Here is a 13,570-nt window from a genome sequence, read left to right as displayed (position 1 = left end):
TCTCTGAGCGTTGAGAGGAAAACAAGCGCGATAGTCCCTGCGAAGAGCCGCAAAACTGGGAAGTGCCGTTAAAGGGGCAATTTGCACAAATCAGAAGCTTTTGTTTCCAGCTTTTTCGAGTGGTCACTGTGGGAATAACTTGGCTCTCGCTCTGAGAAACTATAGGGAAAGAGGTGTGAAGTACAGGCGGGCCGCAGACACAGGAGCGTATATGTGGGACATTATATTATACTCTTTCCTAGTCTGCTTTACTATGTTCTAGCCTCATACTGTAAAATTTATGTGACACAGTTTGTAAAATATTCCTTTTCTTTATTTTTTTCATTAGTTGCAGGTATGGCACAAAAAATGGGTGATAAATCCAAAGAAATACAGTGAAAAAGAAGCCTGATCGTATATAAATATAGAGCACAAAACAGAGAAGAGTGACAGGTCATCATTACAGGGTGTTGGCACAGAACAAGATAAATAACATCACTGAAACACAGCTTTCTCAACAACCTTGATATCACAGCATCAAATTTTAGTATGGGTCTGTTCAAGAGCGAGCGGGGAGTGTGTGCGTGTGTGTGTTTGTCGGGCGGGGGGGAGTATGGGTGGATTTGATTGGCAAACGTCCTCGTATTGTCACCCCGCGCGCAGTCATCTGCACCGACGGCAAATAACTGGAGCCTGTGCGTGCATACATGTTGCTCCTGCCTGGCCTGTGATTCCCAATCAGGAGACAGAGAGAAGACAGCGAGAAGAGGGTAGCCATCAAAAAGCAGCAATGTTCACCAGAGAGAGAGACAGAGAGACAGAGAGAGAGAGAGAAAGAGAGAGAGAGGGTACTGAGAGGTGGCAGTTTTCGTGCTGGTAAAGTTGTCACACTGAGCAGCCATGCCTTCAAATAGCGATACACTGCTTTTCCCCTGACAGAGTAAAATGAGATCATTGAAACGTGTCTGGCTTCTCCAGTTATTTAGCGAGGCTGCAGTCAGCCTCCCGTCGGGAAGTCACTCACCGCCGCCTGGCTGCTGTGTGGAGGTAAAAGAAACTCACTGTGTTAAGGTGGCGATTTTACTCTTAAAAAAAAAAAAAAGAAGAAGAAGAAGACAAAAATCTGTAGTTCTCTAGCAATGTTTCAGGTTTGACACGAGGGACATTTCATTGCAGCTCGAGTCGTTCAAACGAACGCCGCCGAATCCACCGCAACTGCCAATTTTGCCGGCCTCGCCACAATGTCCGCCCTCCTTTGGCACCGGTCCTCTTTGCTGAACTAATGTCTTGCAGGCGGGGCGGTGTGGATGGCGATAATCAGAGCTACCGGGGGCAATTATACCACGCTGGCGGAATTGAATGGTTTTTCGGGGAGCTAAAATAGCGCGATGAATGGCACAATGTGACAGAGCCCTTCTTGGATTGAACAGAAAATGAGAACATTTCCAAATGTTGCGAGTGTTCCTTTTAGCAACCCTCAAAGCACAAGGTTAAATACAAGGTAAGAATAAGAATCCTAATTGCCCCTCTGGGATAAATAAAGGCTTTTCTGATTCGGATAAATCTACAGGTAATGGCAGCTACAGCTAAATGAGCATTATGCAAAAAAAATTATAGCTTAAAACACCTTTTTAACTATGTTATAGTTGGAAAGTGCTTCAATTTAGCAGAGTAGCTGAACAGGAATTTCCTCTTTAAGCAAGGTATTTTTAAATATAACTAGGTATGCACCTTTTAGGAATTAAGATTAATACTTTTTAAAATAAATTGTATTTAGTCTCGTAGCCACCAGTTCTTCTCACACGAATACATTTAATCAGATTCACCAAAGCCCTGGGAAATTGTTTTAGTGTGCTGCATGTTGCGGTAATGTCCAGTCTGTAGCATGCACACGCTCTGATGGGCCGCACCGTTCTACGCTGCAGCACCACCTCCTCCTTTTTAATGGCATTAACGTGAGCGCTGGGTACACTCATGCACAGCTGCATTAACCATTCACGTATTCATCAACGCGCAAATGGAAATGACAGACTTTTAAGGGAGACTTTCAGAAGGAAAAAGCGCTGGAAACAAATTCTCGTCTGTCCCCATGTCTCACGAAACGGTCCCGTTAAAGTTGCACAAAGGAATCAAATCAAAAATGCAATTCCATCAAGAAGGAAGGGGAAATGACAGCGTGAAAGGAAAGCACAGTTTGTGTCTCCGTATGAAGTGCAGCAGCCTGTTCCCCTCCCTCCCTCCACCAGCCGAATGTTTATTGCCTTTTTTTTTTCCATGCAATAAGGATTGACTTGTTTGCAGCAACGTTACAGCAGAAAAAAAAAAAAAAAAGGCAATTTCTCGAGTGGCTGTGACCGGCGCGATGTAATGCAACACAGCTGCACAACTGACCCAAATGCTTCATTTGATAATGGGCAGTATTTTTCATGACTATGAGCTTTAGTGGTCCGGCCTTTGTTTTTCTCCCCTGTCGACTCAATTTTATGGAAAATTCCGCGTGCTGTACTAACTCTAGTGGTTTTATTTGACTGCTGCCCTAACATTTGGACCCACTCATGTGCATCTATTACGGTGGAGGTAAAAATCTATGAAACGCACTCACTGCAACTTTTAAAAGAACAGTGAGAGACGCTTACATCAAGGCATTTGCAGAAAAATGCTTATACGGTTAAAACTGTACATGATTAATGACACGTGGACATGAAGAGTTTGTAAATGGGTAAAACCACTGGAAATGGTAAGATCAGCTGTGAGCCGGGGGAAACAGTGTTGCCAGACTGGAAGGTTTCCTGCTGAGATGAATAAAATTTAGGCAGTTTTTTTCTTTTATTCTAATTACTTTTTAACGCTTATTTGAAACAAAACCAAAGTGCATTTACTCTTTCCAAGAAAGTGCGTGTGTGTAAAAAGGAAGATGCGTATACTTCACAGAAGCGCGGTTTGGTACGTCTGTTCCAGCTGCCCTTATCTAGAGTAATATTTTGGGCAACTTTTGTGCGCATTTCTGCAGATTTTTAAACAGCTATTGGGCTGGAAAGACGTTATCTAGCAACACTGATGAGAACATGGCGTCTAGGCAACTGTTAGCATCGAGAGGTTAGCAGTTTAGCAAGTTAAGAAGTGGGCAACCCAGCGTAGGAAACATAGAAGAGTAGTTAACAGATGAGGGAAGCATAATAGTAAAACGTGTCCAGCTATGAACACCTAAGTAAAGATGACTGGACATTACTGGTCAGCTGACAGCCACTCCGCGATGTTGAAGCACAATGAGTTTAGTGCTCTGTGCTATGCTCAATTTGGGAAATGTAGTTTTTATAACAGTTGTATTGGGGGCAGTACAGGAGACACAGAGCTCCACGATTCTGGCAGATAAAATGTTAAATAAATAAATGCTTCACGTTACAGAGAAAGCAGATGCAGATTCGTAATAAAAAACAATTGTGTGCACAGAGATGTAAAAACAAAACACTCGGAGGATGTGGTTGCATTAAACTCCAGCACCCAAAGTAACGCAGAAATTCCTCTTGTTAGATTATGCACACTTCACACCTTCCACCCTGCAGACGCCTCTCATCATCAAAACCAACAGTGAGCGCTGTTAGAGAGTAAAGTGCCACACAACACTGTTTACATATTCAGGAACTGTTAATCCATCCCAATTGTACTTTTGAAGTGGCTTGGAGGACTTTTTATCAAGAAAACACAGCAGCTCGGGCTGCGCACGCCACGCGCAGGGTTCGCGTCCCTCGCACACAGCGGAGGGCAGAGGCTGCCGCTGAGTGGGTGAATCGCACAGATATGGAAATCAAGGACACGGTGAGAGCTGCAACGCCGTGTAAATAAACAATGATCCGTTTTGCGGTGCCATTTCAACCGCGGTTTCTGAGAAATTACACAATATTTTCTTAACCCAAATGAAAATGTTCAATTTGCATGAATGTACCCAGTATTTCATTGTATGAGCCACACTGCTTGAACAGAAGTGAGGTCTGCTCTAGTGTCTGAAAGGCTGATACTGATGTAAATCTGATATTCACGAAGCACATAAACAGGAGAGAGTTTGACTACTTTTGAACTCGGTTATTTTAAAGCAGCGTTTGGACATTTTGTCAAGAGTTGGACAAGGAGACGAGTGCGTTTCTTGTCTCCGAGTGGTGGACGCACGCTGGCAACGCAGCAAAGGATTTCAAAAAACAAACCTGTGTCAGTGTGGGCGTAACCTAAATTTCATTTAAATCCTTTTAGTTTGATCTACAAGTTTTGGTTTGATGGGATGCTGGGCTGGAGTGTTTCTTGGCTGGGAGCTGTCTTTGCTGGCTGCCTGCCTGTTTCCCAAAAGATCAAATTACTCCTTTAAAAGTGTCAAACGCGTATTTTTCTTTCATTTAAACCCAGCCGGAATTTCTGATCATTCACGTACGTTTATGCTGATGTCCTGATCTTCTGTTCTTGACATGAACCAACCAGGTGCTCAGGGAGGCTAAAGGAGCTACCAAAATTTCTCAACAAACTCATATCCATACTTGGCAACAGTGACGACCGTTTCGGGGCACTTTGGCACTTATCATCACCCACTATACCACGGGAGGATACAGCAGCGGGCTAATGGACGTTTTATCCGAGCTTATATTTTTGGAAATTGTGTCAAAGTCTGGTCAAAGTCAGAGAGGAACTTCTCAACGCGTCCAGAGCAACCTATAAAAAGTTCTTGTCGTCAAAAGCACACAGAAAACCCAAATGTTTTAGTAAAACGTTATATCTAGTAAGACCGTGAGACTAAAGAACTCCCCAGAACTCCATTTACATTCAGTATGATCCTACACTTGAAATGAAAATGTGTGAAACTATATATATATATATGTAAAAAAGAAAACAGAAATGGATAGCAGGTAATGTATCTGTAATAACATCATACAGGCTGTAACAATATCATGAGGATGCCCTGAAATGCTCATCATTCTGCTCTGTTTTGCTTAGCGTATTAATCTTCTTTACATGTATCAGTTTCTTAATCACACCTATTGTACACAGCTTTACGCTCACACATGTACACAACCCACTCAGACTAACCCAGGCTTCCACTGAAGAGGCTACATATGCTGGACCACAACACCGAGACCGAAACCATCGCACAGTCCGCCGCCGCGGGGGGATTCCTCTCTACCGTGTTCCCGCCCGCGTCCCTCAAGTGTTGTTGTGGCTGCGCAAGAAACACGGATATAGCAAGTAGAAAAGGGTCAGTTTTGCTGTTGGTTTAATACAGACTTGTTTTTAGAGAAGTTGAAAAGCCTGAATTGGTGGGAGCAGGTCACGCATGTGCAGAGGAATAGAAAATGGATTTTTTTTTTTTCATATGTCGAGACCTTAAAACTGTATGTTGTGCTTCCTGTACTCCAACATAAAACATTTATCATAAACCTTTGAATAGAGCTTCTTTAACATTTACAAGTTATACATTTACCAAATTGGTTTACTTCTTATGCTTCCATCGGCTTTGATATTTCAGCAATGCAAAGGGAGACAACAAGAAGAGAAAGGAAGTTAAAGTCATATTCAACAGAAAAAATAAAATAAAAATAAGAAACAAGACACAAGTCCTCAAAACATTTGTCATAACCAACAATGAACGGAATTTTTCATTTTCTTGTTTTCTCTTTTTTACAATACATTTTTTTTTTTAAAAACCCCGCTGGTTAAGGTTATGGTCTCAGGTAGATCTTCCACAGTCAATCTTCACAGTTTGTGTAAAAGCAGAGAAACATTCTCGCTAGAGTAATAAAATATCATGACTATTATTATGGTCATTATTATCTTTTATTCTCGTATAGTTCCATATAAATGGCGGAGGACAGGGACGAGCCGTCTCGCCCTGACGAAGAGCCTGCAGTCCCGGAAGTCCGTGCTACTCTCCTCCCTGTACATCGCAATGTTTTATTCAGCGGTCGTCCTTTTGTTTTAAAAAAAATGCTCGCCCGCCGGGTCAGGAGAAATGTGGGAAGAGAGAGTGGGGTATTCACTTGAGGAGGAAGCGTCTTTATCCTCCTGTATGCTCTTAATCTGTCTTTCTGCAAAAAAAAAAGGAAAAAAATAGGAAAAAAAGAAAGGATCCAGAGCCTCACTTTCACTGCTGCCGCTGCTTTTTTTTTTTTTTTTTCTTCCCTCAAACTTTTTCCAAATCTGTGCTCGGGGTCTGCCAGGGCTGCCCTCACATTATATTATGCTCAGGCGCATGCACACGAACACACACGCTTCCACACACACACTTCCACACGCACGCACACAGACAGACAGACATACAGACTAACCCATCGGGAGTAAAATCCAGCTGTAGCGAAGCCCCGATACTCCCTCTGAGCGCGCGGCGCCCTCCCGTCAGCACTTGTGGGGCGAAAGAAACGTGTAGAAAATAGCCCATCAGAGGAAACATGAACAGAGATTTGTTCGATGTTGATTAACACCCAGGCTCACGATTCGGTTTGTAACCTGAAGGCACTTTGTTTCATGGCAGAAAGTAAAGTGGCTTCTGTTCCACAGGCAGACCGCTGACTGAATATTCGAGTCAGGGCTCGCTAATCGGACCTTTCTCTACTCTCTGCCTGTTATTCCTCTCGCTCCACTCTTTCCTCACTTCATACACCCCTCCTCCTCTCCCTCCCCCTCCTCCTCCTTCCATCTTAAGCTTCTTCCTGCCCTCCGGTCCAGCTGCCTACACCCCTGCTCATTCTTCCGCGTTTATTGTTCTGCCACCATACCGTCAGTTGGCCACTTGGGACTCGTGAGCACAGTGTTAAAAGATACATAGGCAGCTACAGGGGATTAAGCAGACAGAACTAAATGTTGCCAGAGTCCTTGTTGTTCGACAGTGCAGCACCAAGCAGATAAGGAAATGCCAAGGTGTGACGTGTGGCTGGGCAAGAGTGGAAAAAAAAAAAAAAGACAAGTGTCGGGTGATTGGCGTCTGATGCGGGGGAATGGAGATAAAGATACACAGAGAAAGGTCTGATTCCACGTGTTTGTTGAGCGGGGAAATGTTACTTCGTAATCAAAAAGTCAGCAGTGTCTGCGTTTTCCGCCGCCTTCCAAAGAGATGTCCGCAGCTTCGGAAAATTGTTCTTGTGCTTTGCAAACTTGTCCCCCCCTTGACGCTTGTGAACTCCGCTGTCAAAGTCAGGGCTCGCTCGTCGCCCGCCTGTCTTTGTGCTCGTAAAGACGTCCCGCACCGAAGGAGTGTTTTCTGTAAAAGAGGTCTCTTTTAAAAAATTAGCGCATCTTCGTTATTACTTTTTTTTTTTTCTCACTCTCTCTCTCTCTCTTCCGATAACGGAGGTCCCTCTGTGGACTGCGGTCCGCCAGGGGACCCTGCTGCTTTCAGGATGCATGAATCTTTGGTGATTGGATGCCGACGGTGTAGCTCACAGACGGTGGGTCTGAATATTCGTCTCTGAGATGGCGGAGAAGTGGGTCACCTCTGACCTTCCAGGAGGGTCACAACCAAGGTGACACATAGCAGCCATATATGGGAGGGCGTGGACAGAGCCATGGAGCTGAGATCTGAATAAGAAGAGACACAGTTTAAGTGAAAACAACGATACCAGCTGACCAACTTTATATCACAACACGCCGAAAAGAGAACCTAGAGAGTAAAGAAAAAGAGAAAGGGGCATCGGATAAGAAATGTTTGGGTGGATGTCATGAAATTTTAAAGACGCAGCTGCAGCAAGAGCTTTATACATCTGCAATATTAAGCGGTGATTCTACGTTCAGTGTCTCTAGCTGGCTAACATTGTGATACTCGGCCAAATACACAACTAGCATACACAAGCAGTTATTACATAACGAGCTTAGCAGCCAATTATTTATGAATAACATCGTGATCGTCTTTTACTACCTTTTAATAAGCTGTTACTGCTAAAAGGCCCTGAGTGGCTCGGAGAACACGGTGATTCCGTTTGCTCAGCTCGGTTTGAAGATCAGTTGTTCAAATGTACAGACGCTGACCTTTTTTCCGACTGACTCCGCGAAATAAAGCAAACGCGTGTACCTCCCAAAAGGTCTAACCCGCGCGAGCCGATCCCGAAACAGTCGCTCTGAACTATTCCTTTTGAGGAGCATCATCAGTCAGATCAGTCACCTCGGATCAGCCCCCGTGAGATATTTCTCAATTTTTTCCCTCTTACATCACAGAGAGTCATGTAAGATTCATCATGCGAGATTGAATTGCATAATTCATAGCATTACTCCTCAGCCTGTGCGACCACCACTTTAACTCCAAATGAATTAATGTTGTTGCTTTGAATCATAATGGATCCGGATGAAAAATAACTTGCAGACCGGGATCACCTCTTTGTTTGAGTTTCCTTCAGACGTCTGGCTATTTTCCGCCACTGACATAAAAAATGAAAACAGATTACTGTGATTTATCCACGGTGCGTTAAAGAGGAGTCCACTTGAGAAGCTTCTGGGAATAATTTCTCCCCAATCATAAATAGCAGGAATTAAATCAAAGGAACAGTGTTTGTCTGTCTACCAGCATCACCTCGTCAATTGCAGGCCATTTTCTTTGTCCCGTTTTCGTTTTTTTTTTTTTTTTTTTTTTTTTACCGTCTGTGTGTTCCTGCGGTGCAATTACAGTGCTCCACTCAGCCAGCGTGGCTATCATTCATGTGATTACAACCCTGTTGCCACGGCAACCATGTTTCCCCCATGAGATGGGAGTTCAATGCTGCCAACTGTCTAAGATTAGAAGCCCTCTCGTAAATCTCAACCTTGTCCTGCGAGGTAGGTGGAGAACCTGGAGAGGGGATGGAGTAGGCAGAAGTGTGCTGCAACTCACTAGGCGGTGGATCTCGACACTCCCCTTCCTCCAGCGTGATATCATCAATGGCGATGTCTCCCTCGATGCCTGGTCCCCGGACGCCTTCTAGTACGACCTGCACGGAGAAAAACATTACGTGTCCGGCCTCGGCAGATGACGAAAGCAGGCAAGCTCAAACTGCTCCTTCGTAAAGTATGCAGCAGGCGGCAATATGTTTGTTTCCGCATTTAATGTGCTAAAAACGATTCTGGTACTGAAACAGTTAGCCGTGGGACTGGGAACCGGGGAAAAGACACAGAAGCACCCCCGAAAACTATAATTACTTTCCAAGAAGCGAAGCTGTAGAAATGATGGAGAGGGCTGCAGTTCCTTACTCGCTGCTCTCAAAGTTTAGGCGTCCTGATGGCAAACTGTGAGCGCTGTTGCTTTCTCAGCACCAAACAGTGTCTATAGACGCCGTCAACTCCTTTGCTTAACGTCACGGCATGTGTAGCACTATATCAATATAAATCCCCCAAGGAGACTAATACCATGCAAACACAGTCAGAGAAGAAAACAGAGGGCGACATATTGGATTGATTAAGCATCTTGGGCTCACCTGGAAGGACGATGTGGGGTGGATGCTTACTTTGGCCTGCTTCCAGCGCTCACCTTGGTTACCACTTAGCGACCACACAGGACCCTCTGAGGTCGTTTGGCCCTTCTGCTTTAGGAAGGCGTTTAGTGTTCCTATATGGAGGGAGACACACACACACACACAAGCATGATTCCAATAGACATGAACTAAATAACTAAAAACTAAGAATGGCTTAATAATAATAATAATAAATATAAATAATTTTATCGGACAGTTATTTTGTGCTTGTGGTTGACACAACACCCTGCTATTTGATTGAACTAGGTCATCAGTCCATTGTAACCACCTCTCAGTAGTCAGCAGTTCATAAAATCTGTCTGAGGACGTCGTCGCTAGCTGCGTGAAAAGAGGGTAATCTGTGGGAAATGTGGGCCATGTGAGGGTTTTGTCCTATTGTGTGTGGAATTAAGTGGTTTGATTTGTGTAAAATTAAACACAGTCCTGGAAGCACCGCAACTCCAGTGGACCATCACACAAGCGTTCAAACGATCAGGTTTCCTTCAAGAATTACACCAAATAATTAAGTTCGCCTGATTTGGTCACGTAGCTACTTTTGTTATTACTACATAGTTTTGTATTGTTCATGAGTTATTCAGACCCGTTGTGATGCAGATTTTAAACTATCAAGCTACCACTCAATAACACCCAATGACAAAATGACAGCAAAAGAAAACTGACATTCCTGTGGTGTCTTCAAATCAGGTATATCCTGTTAAATTTAATACCAAGCCAGATAGTCTGAGAGCTCTTTGAAGACCTGTGATAAATCTATGGTGAGGTACAGATCAAGGCGAGAGTATGAAACCATTTCTAAAGCTTTGAGTATTTCCCAGGAGCATAGCGGCTTCCGTAAGTGTGAAATACGAGAAGTCAGAAACCATTCACACTCTCACTAGAGATGGCCAGCTTCAGTAACCAGACAGGAACGTGCTTGGTCATAGAGGTGACCACAAATCCAAGAGTCACTCTAACAGTGCTTCAAAAGTACACTGAAAAGAAGGGCAGGCTGGGTCTCGGTAATAGAGCGGATTTGATCCCTGACACATAGGCCTCACGCCGAAGTATCCTTGAGGAGGTCACTGAACTCTAACTGTATATAAATACAAGACCATGACACTGCGGCCTTGACCGTGTCCAAGGAGCTGCATGAAGGACGAGCGTCTCAACAGCATTCAATGCTGCATTCGATCAATCAGCCCTTTAAGGTGGAGCAGCCAGTGAGAAGCCGCTCTTAAGTTAAGTCACAGAAACTAACTTTCTGTGGTCTGTTGAAACAAAAAAAAGACTTTTTGGACAAGATTACAAGCACTACGGTAGCATGAGTCATTGCTCGTTACCTTGCTGATCTAAACTCTGTAGTGAAACATGGAGGTAGCAGCATGGGGTGCTTTTCCATGGCACAACACAGAGAGACTGGTCAGAGTCATGAGAAGGATGACAGAATTCAAATACACAGATCAAGCATTACATTATAACCATCTGCCTAACATGGAATAGCTCTCCACTGTGTCTCCAAAACAGTTGGGACTCATCAGGGCATGGACATGGGTCTTCTGAGGTGTCTGGAAACAGGATGTTATTAGTGGGGGGTCTTTGGGTCATATCGGTTGAGGGGAGTGGCCTCTATGGATCATCTCACAGATACTTGATACTTGATCGAAGGAGTGTCATTACTATGGGGGGGTCTGGTCTGGTCTAGGTCGGTCGTACATGTCTAAGTAATGTCCACACAAATACCATGTCCAAAAGTTTTTCCAGCAAAACATCATATTGTTACAAGATGGTCAATGGGATTTACTTGTCCTGGCCATAATGTTATGGCTGATGGGTGTACATCTTTGTGTTGGTTTTTGTCAAAAAATAAAAATGAATGTAACCAAATGTGTTTTCGTCATAACAGCTGCAAAGCATCTGCACTATTCTGAAGTACCTCTCCTCTCCACACAACCACCCACATAAAAGGGCTCTGTTGTGGGTTCCAGTTTAATTGCAAGTGAAATTGGACATTTAAGGTTAATATTCATCCCTGTCTCCTGTATTTTAAATTCATGTATTCTTCTGCATGCGAAGCCGAGCCAAGCGGTAGCAAAGGTTAAGCCCGAGTCATCTGAATTGATACATTTATTAAGCCGCGGTTGCGCGAGCGATGATAACTTATTCTGTAGCTCATGATAATCCAAATTAATTATCACTAATGGGCAAAGTGTGATGAGAATTCTTTGGCGACTGTAAACACATTTCCAGGGGAGGATGATTCTTGCTAATTCATCATTAGCTTTAAACTACTTCCAAGCAATTTAGCCTCCATTTTGATCTCAGTTGGACTGCCGCTAAAGCTGCACGGGCAAAAACACCAAAATTCAAGTTTAGGCCGGGTCATGCAGAATGACATTTTGATGTTAACTGAATTTGTATATAACCCTTTCAATAACAAAGAAATGCCAGGTCTTATTGGGACAGAACACACCATACACAAAGTCTGAAGTGAAGACTCCCCATAGGGAGACCTCTTGTCTGGCCCTGGGCTTTGATATAAAACTGTCAGATGATGACACTGAGTGCAACCACTTTATCCTCCTCTCCAAACATCACAGATTGTGTTAGTTTTTTTTTTTTTATTTGCAATTTAGGCAGAGTGTGAAGGAGACAGAGAGGGAGAAGGCGAGATCCTTGCGCAGTGGGCCAGCAGGAGCGGCATCCAAATCAGGTTAGGATCGACACCATAGCAGAGCTCAGTAGGACCACTGCTCTGAAGTCAAGTGAATTTCACAAGTATGGAAAGCAGAACCTTTTGCGTCAACACGACTGGCGAGCAAAGGCTGCAGCCAGTGGGACGGCAACCTCGCGTTTGATGCATCTTTGCCTCAGCGAGGTGCCTCATTACCGCCCGAAACCCCTTCAAAAAACATCTCTGCGTGGAAACGAGGGAAAGCCGTGCCGCATGTGCCTGTTCATATTCTCTCATCAGCGCGGTGTACGCTTTCCCCCGCGACAGCACAATCTCCAGTGAGAGATGAGTTCTTGTGCAGAACATGACCTGCGGTTTCATCTCCTGTTGAAGTGTTTAGGATGTCGGAGGATTCTTGCTGAGCTGGCTGCCTCACGTTTTCTTTGAACATTGCGATGTAGGTGGTTATGTCAGTGTCATCACATCCTGAGCAAAGGCATATGCTGTATATTCTTTGGAGTATCCTTTATTTTTTTTATTTTTTTTTATGGAATACCTTTAGCAGATACTTGTGAAATTTAAAGAGATCTGAGCAGAGAAAGATGTGAGTCCAGTGGGAAATAGCTCCTGGAAATTTTCAATTATGTAGTAAGGATGAGAGGGGGGGGGGGGCTGAGGTGCATTACCACCCTCCTTGCTAATGAAAACATGACTCCCTTGCTCCTCAGAAGGTCAGGCGTAGAAACAGACTCGCTTGGTGCGCTTTGCTGGAGACTAAATCCTATAAACAAATGCGACACGGGCTACATAGACAAACTTTGATGTGCGCTTCAGTAATTAAGTGTGACCATGTCTCAGGTTTCCCCCCGCTAGCCAACCAAGGAGGAGTTTCTTTGAGCCTGTGCCACCGTTCCCATCAGCGCGTGGGTGAGACTCCTTATCGACTGATTCTGGCCTTCAGCGTCGCCGGTGCCGCAGCTCGACTGTGACTCACCTCGACGGCATCACACACCCAGAGATTCAAGACGGAGCTGATGGCTTCGTGAGTCACAGCTCTAAATGCAAGAAGGTTTCAAACTTCAAACACACTCCCCTCAGATAGTAGAACACATGCAATGCATGGCATGTGAACACATTATTTGCACAATTTGTCGTAAGCACCGACTTGTCTGGGTAGACGATATCACAAACTTTCCCAAGCTCAGTCGTGAATTTCTCTGACTACCAGAGAGGCAGAATATTAAATTGAGCGTAGTTACGGAGGATCTGAGGGGTTTCAAGTCCTTGACATTTAGCCCATTCATCATAACATGCCACAGTCTGGGCATGGGCTTCACCGTAGATGGGGAGGGCGGGGAAGAGAGGGTCTGGCTGGCGATCAATTTGAGCAAATTGGAAATGTCACGGCCTACTCAACCTCGGCAGGGAGCCGGAGGAGCTCTCATCTCCCTGCTGAGCCGCCCTCCAACAC

General features: G+C 44.4%; 1 protein-coding gene across 2 annotated transcripts in view; it reads right to left on the bottom strand.

Annotated features, from left to right (window-relative positions):
- Positions 1-295: 295 nt before the first annotated feature.
- LOC124999039 (MAM domain-containing glycosylphosphatidylinositol anchor protein 2-like) overlaps positions 296-13,570 on the bottom strand; it is a 177,454-nt gene continuing 164,179 nt past the window's right edge. For both annotated transcript variants that reach the window (XM_047573781.1, XM_047573782.1), the window contains exons 16-18: positions 9,393-9,523; positions 8,813-8,909; positions 296-7,530 (exon numbers count right to left, since the gene is read on the bottom strand). In XM_047573781.1, the coding sequence (XP_047429737.1) occupies positions 7,442-7,530; positions 8,813-8,909; positions 9,393-9,523 (317 nt within the window). In that variant the 3' untranslated portion in view covers positions 296-7,441. The remainder of the gene's footprint in view (positions 7,531-8,812; positions 8,910-9,392; positions 9,524-13,570) is intronic.

Source organism: Mugil cephalus, chromosome 21 (assembly GCF_022458985.1).
Source record: "Mugil cephalus isolate CIBA_MC_2020 chromosome 21, CIBA_Mcephalus_1.1, whole genome shotgun sequence".
NCBI lineage: Eukaryota > Metazoa > Chordata > Actinopteri > Mugiliformes > Mugilidae > Mugil > Mugil cephalus.
The sequence above is the reverse complement of the archived record's forward strand: the minus strand, read 5'-3'. Positions and strand labels throughout refer to the sequence as shown.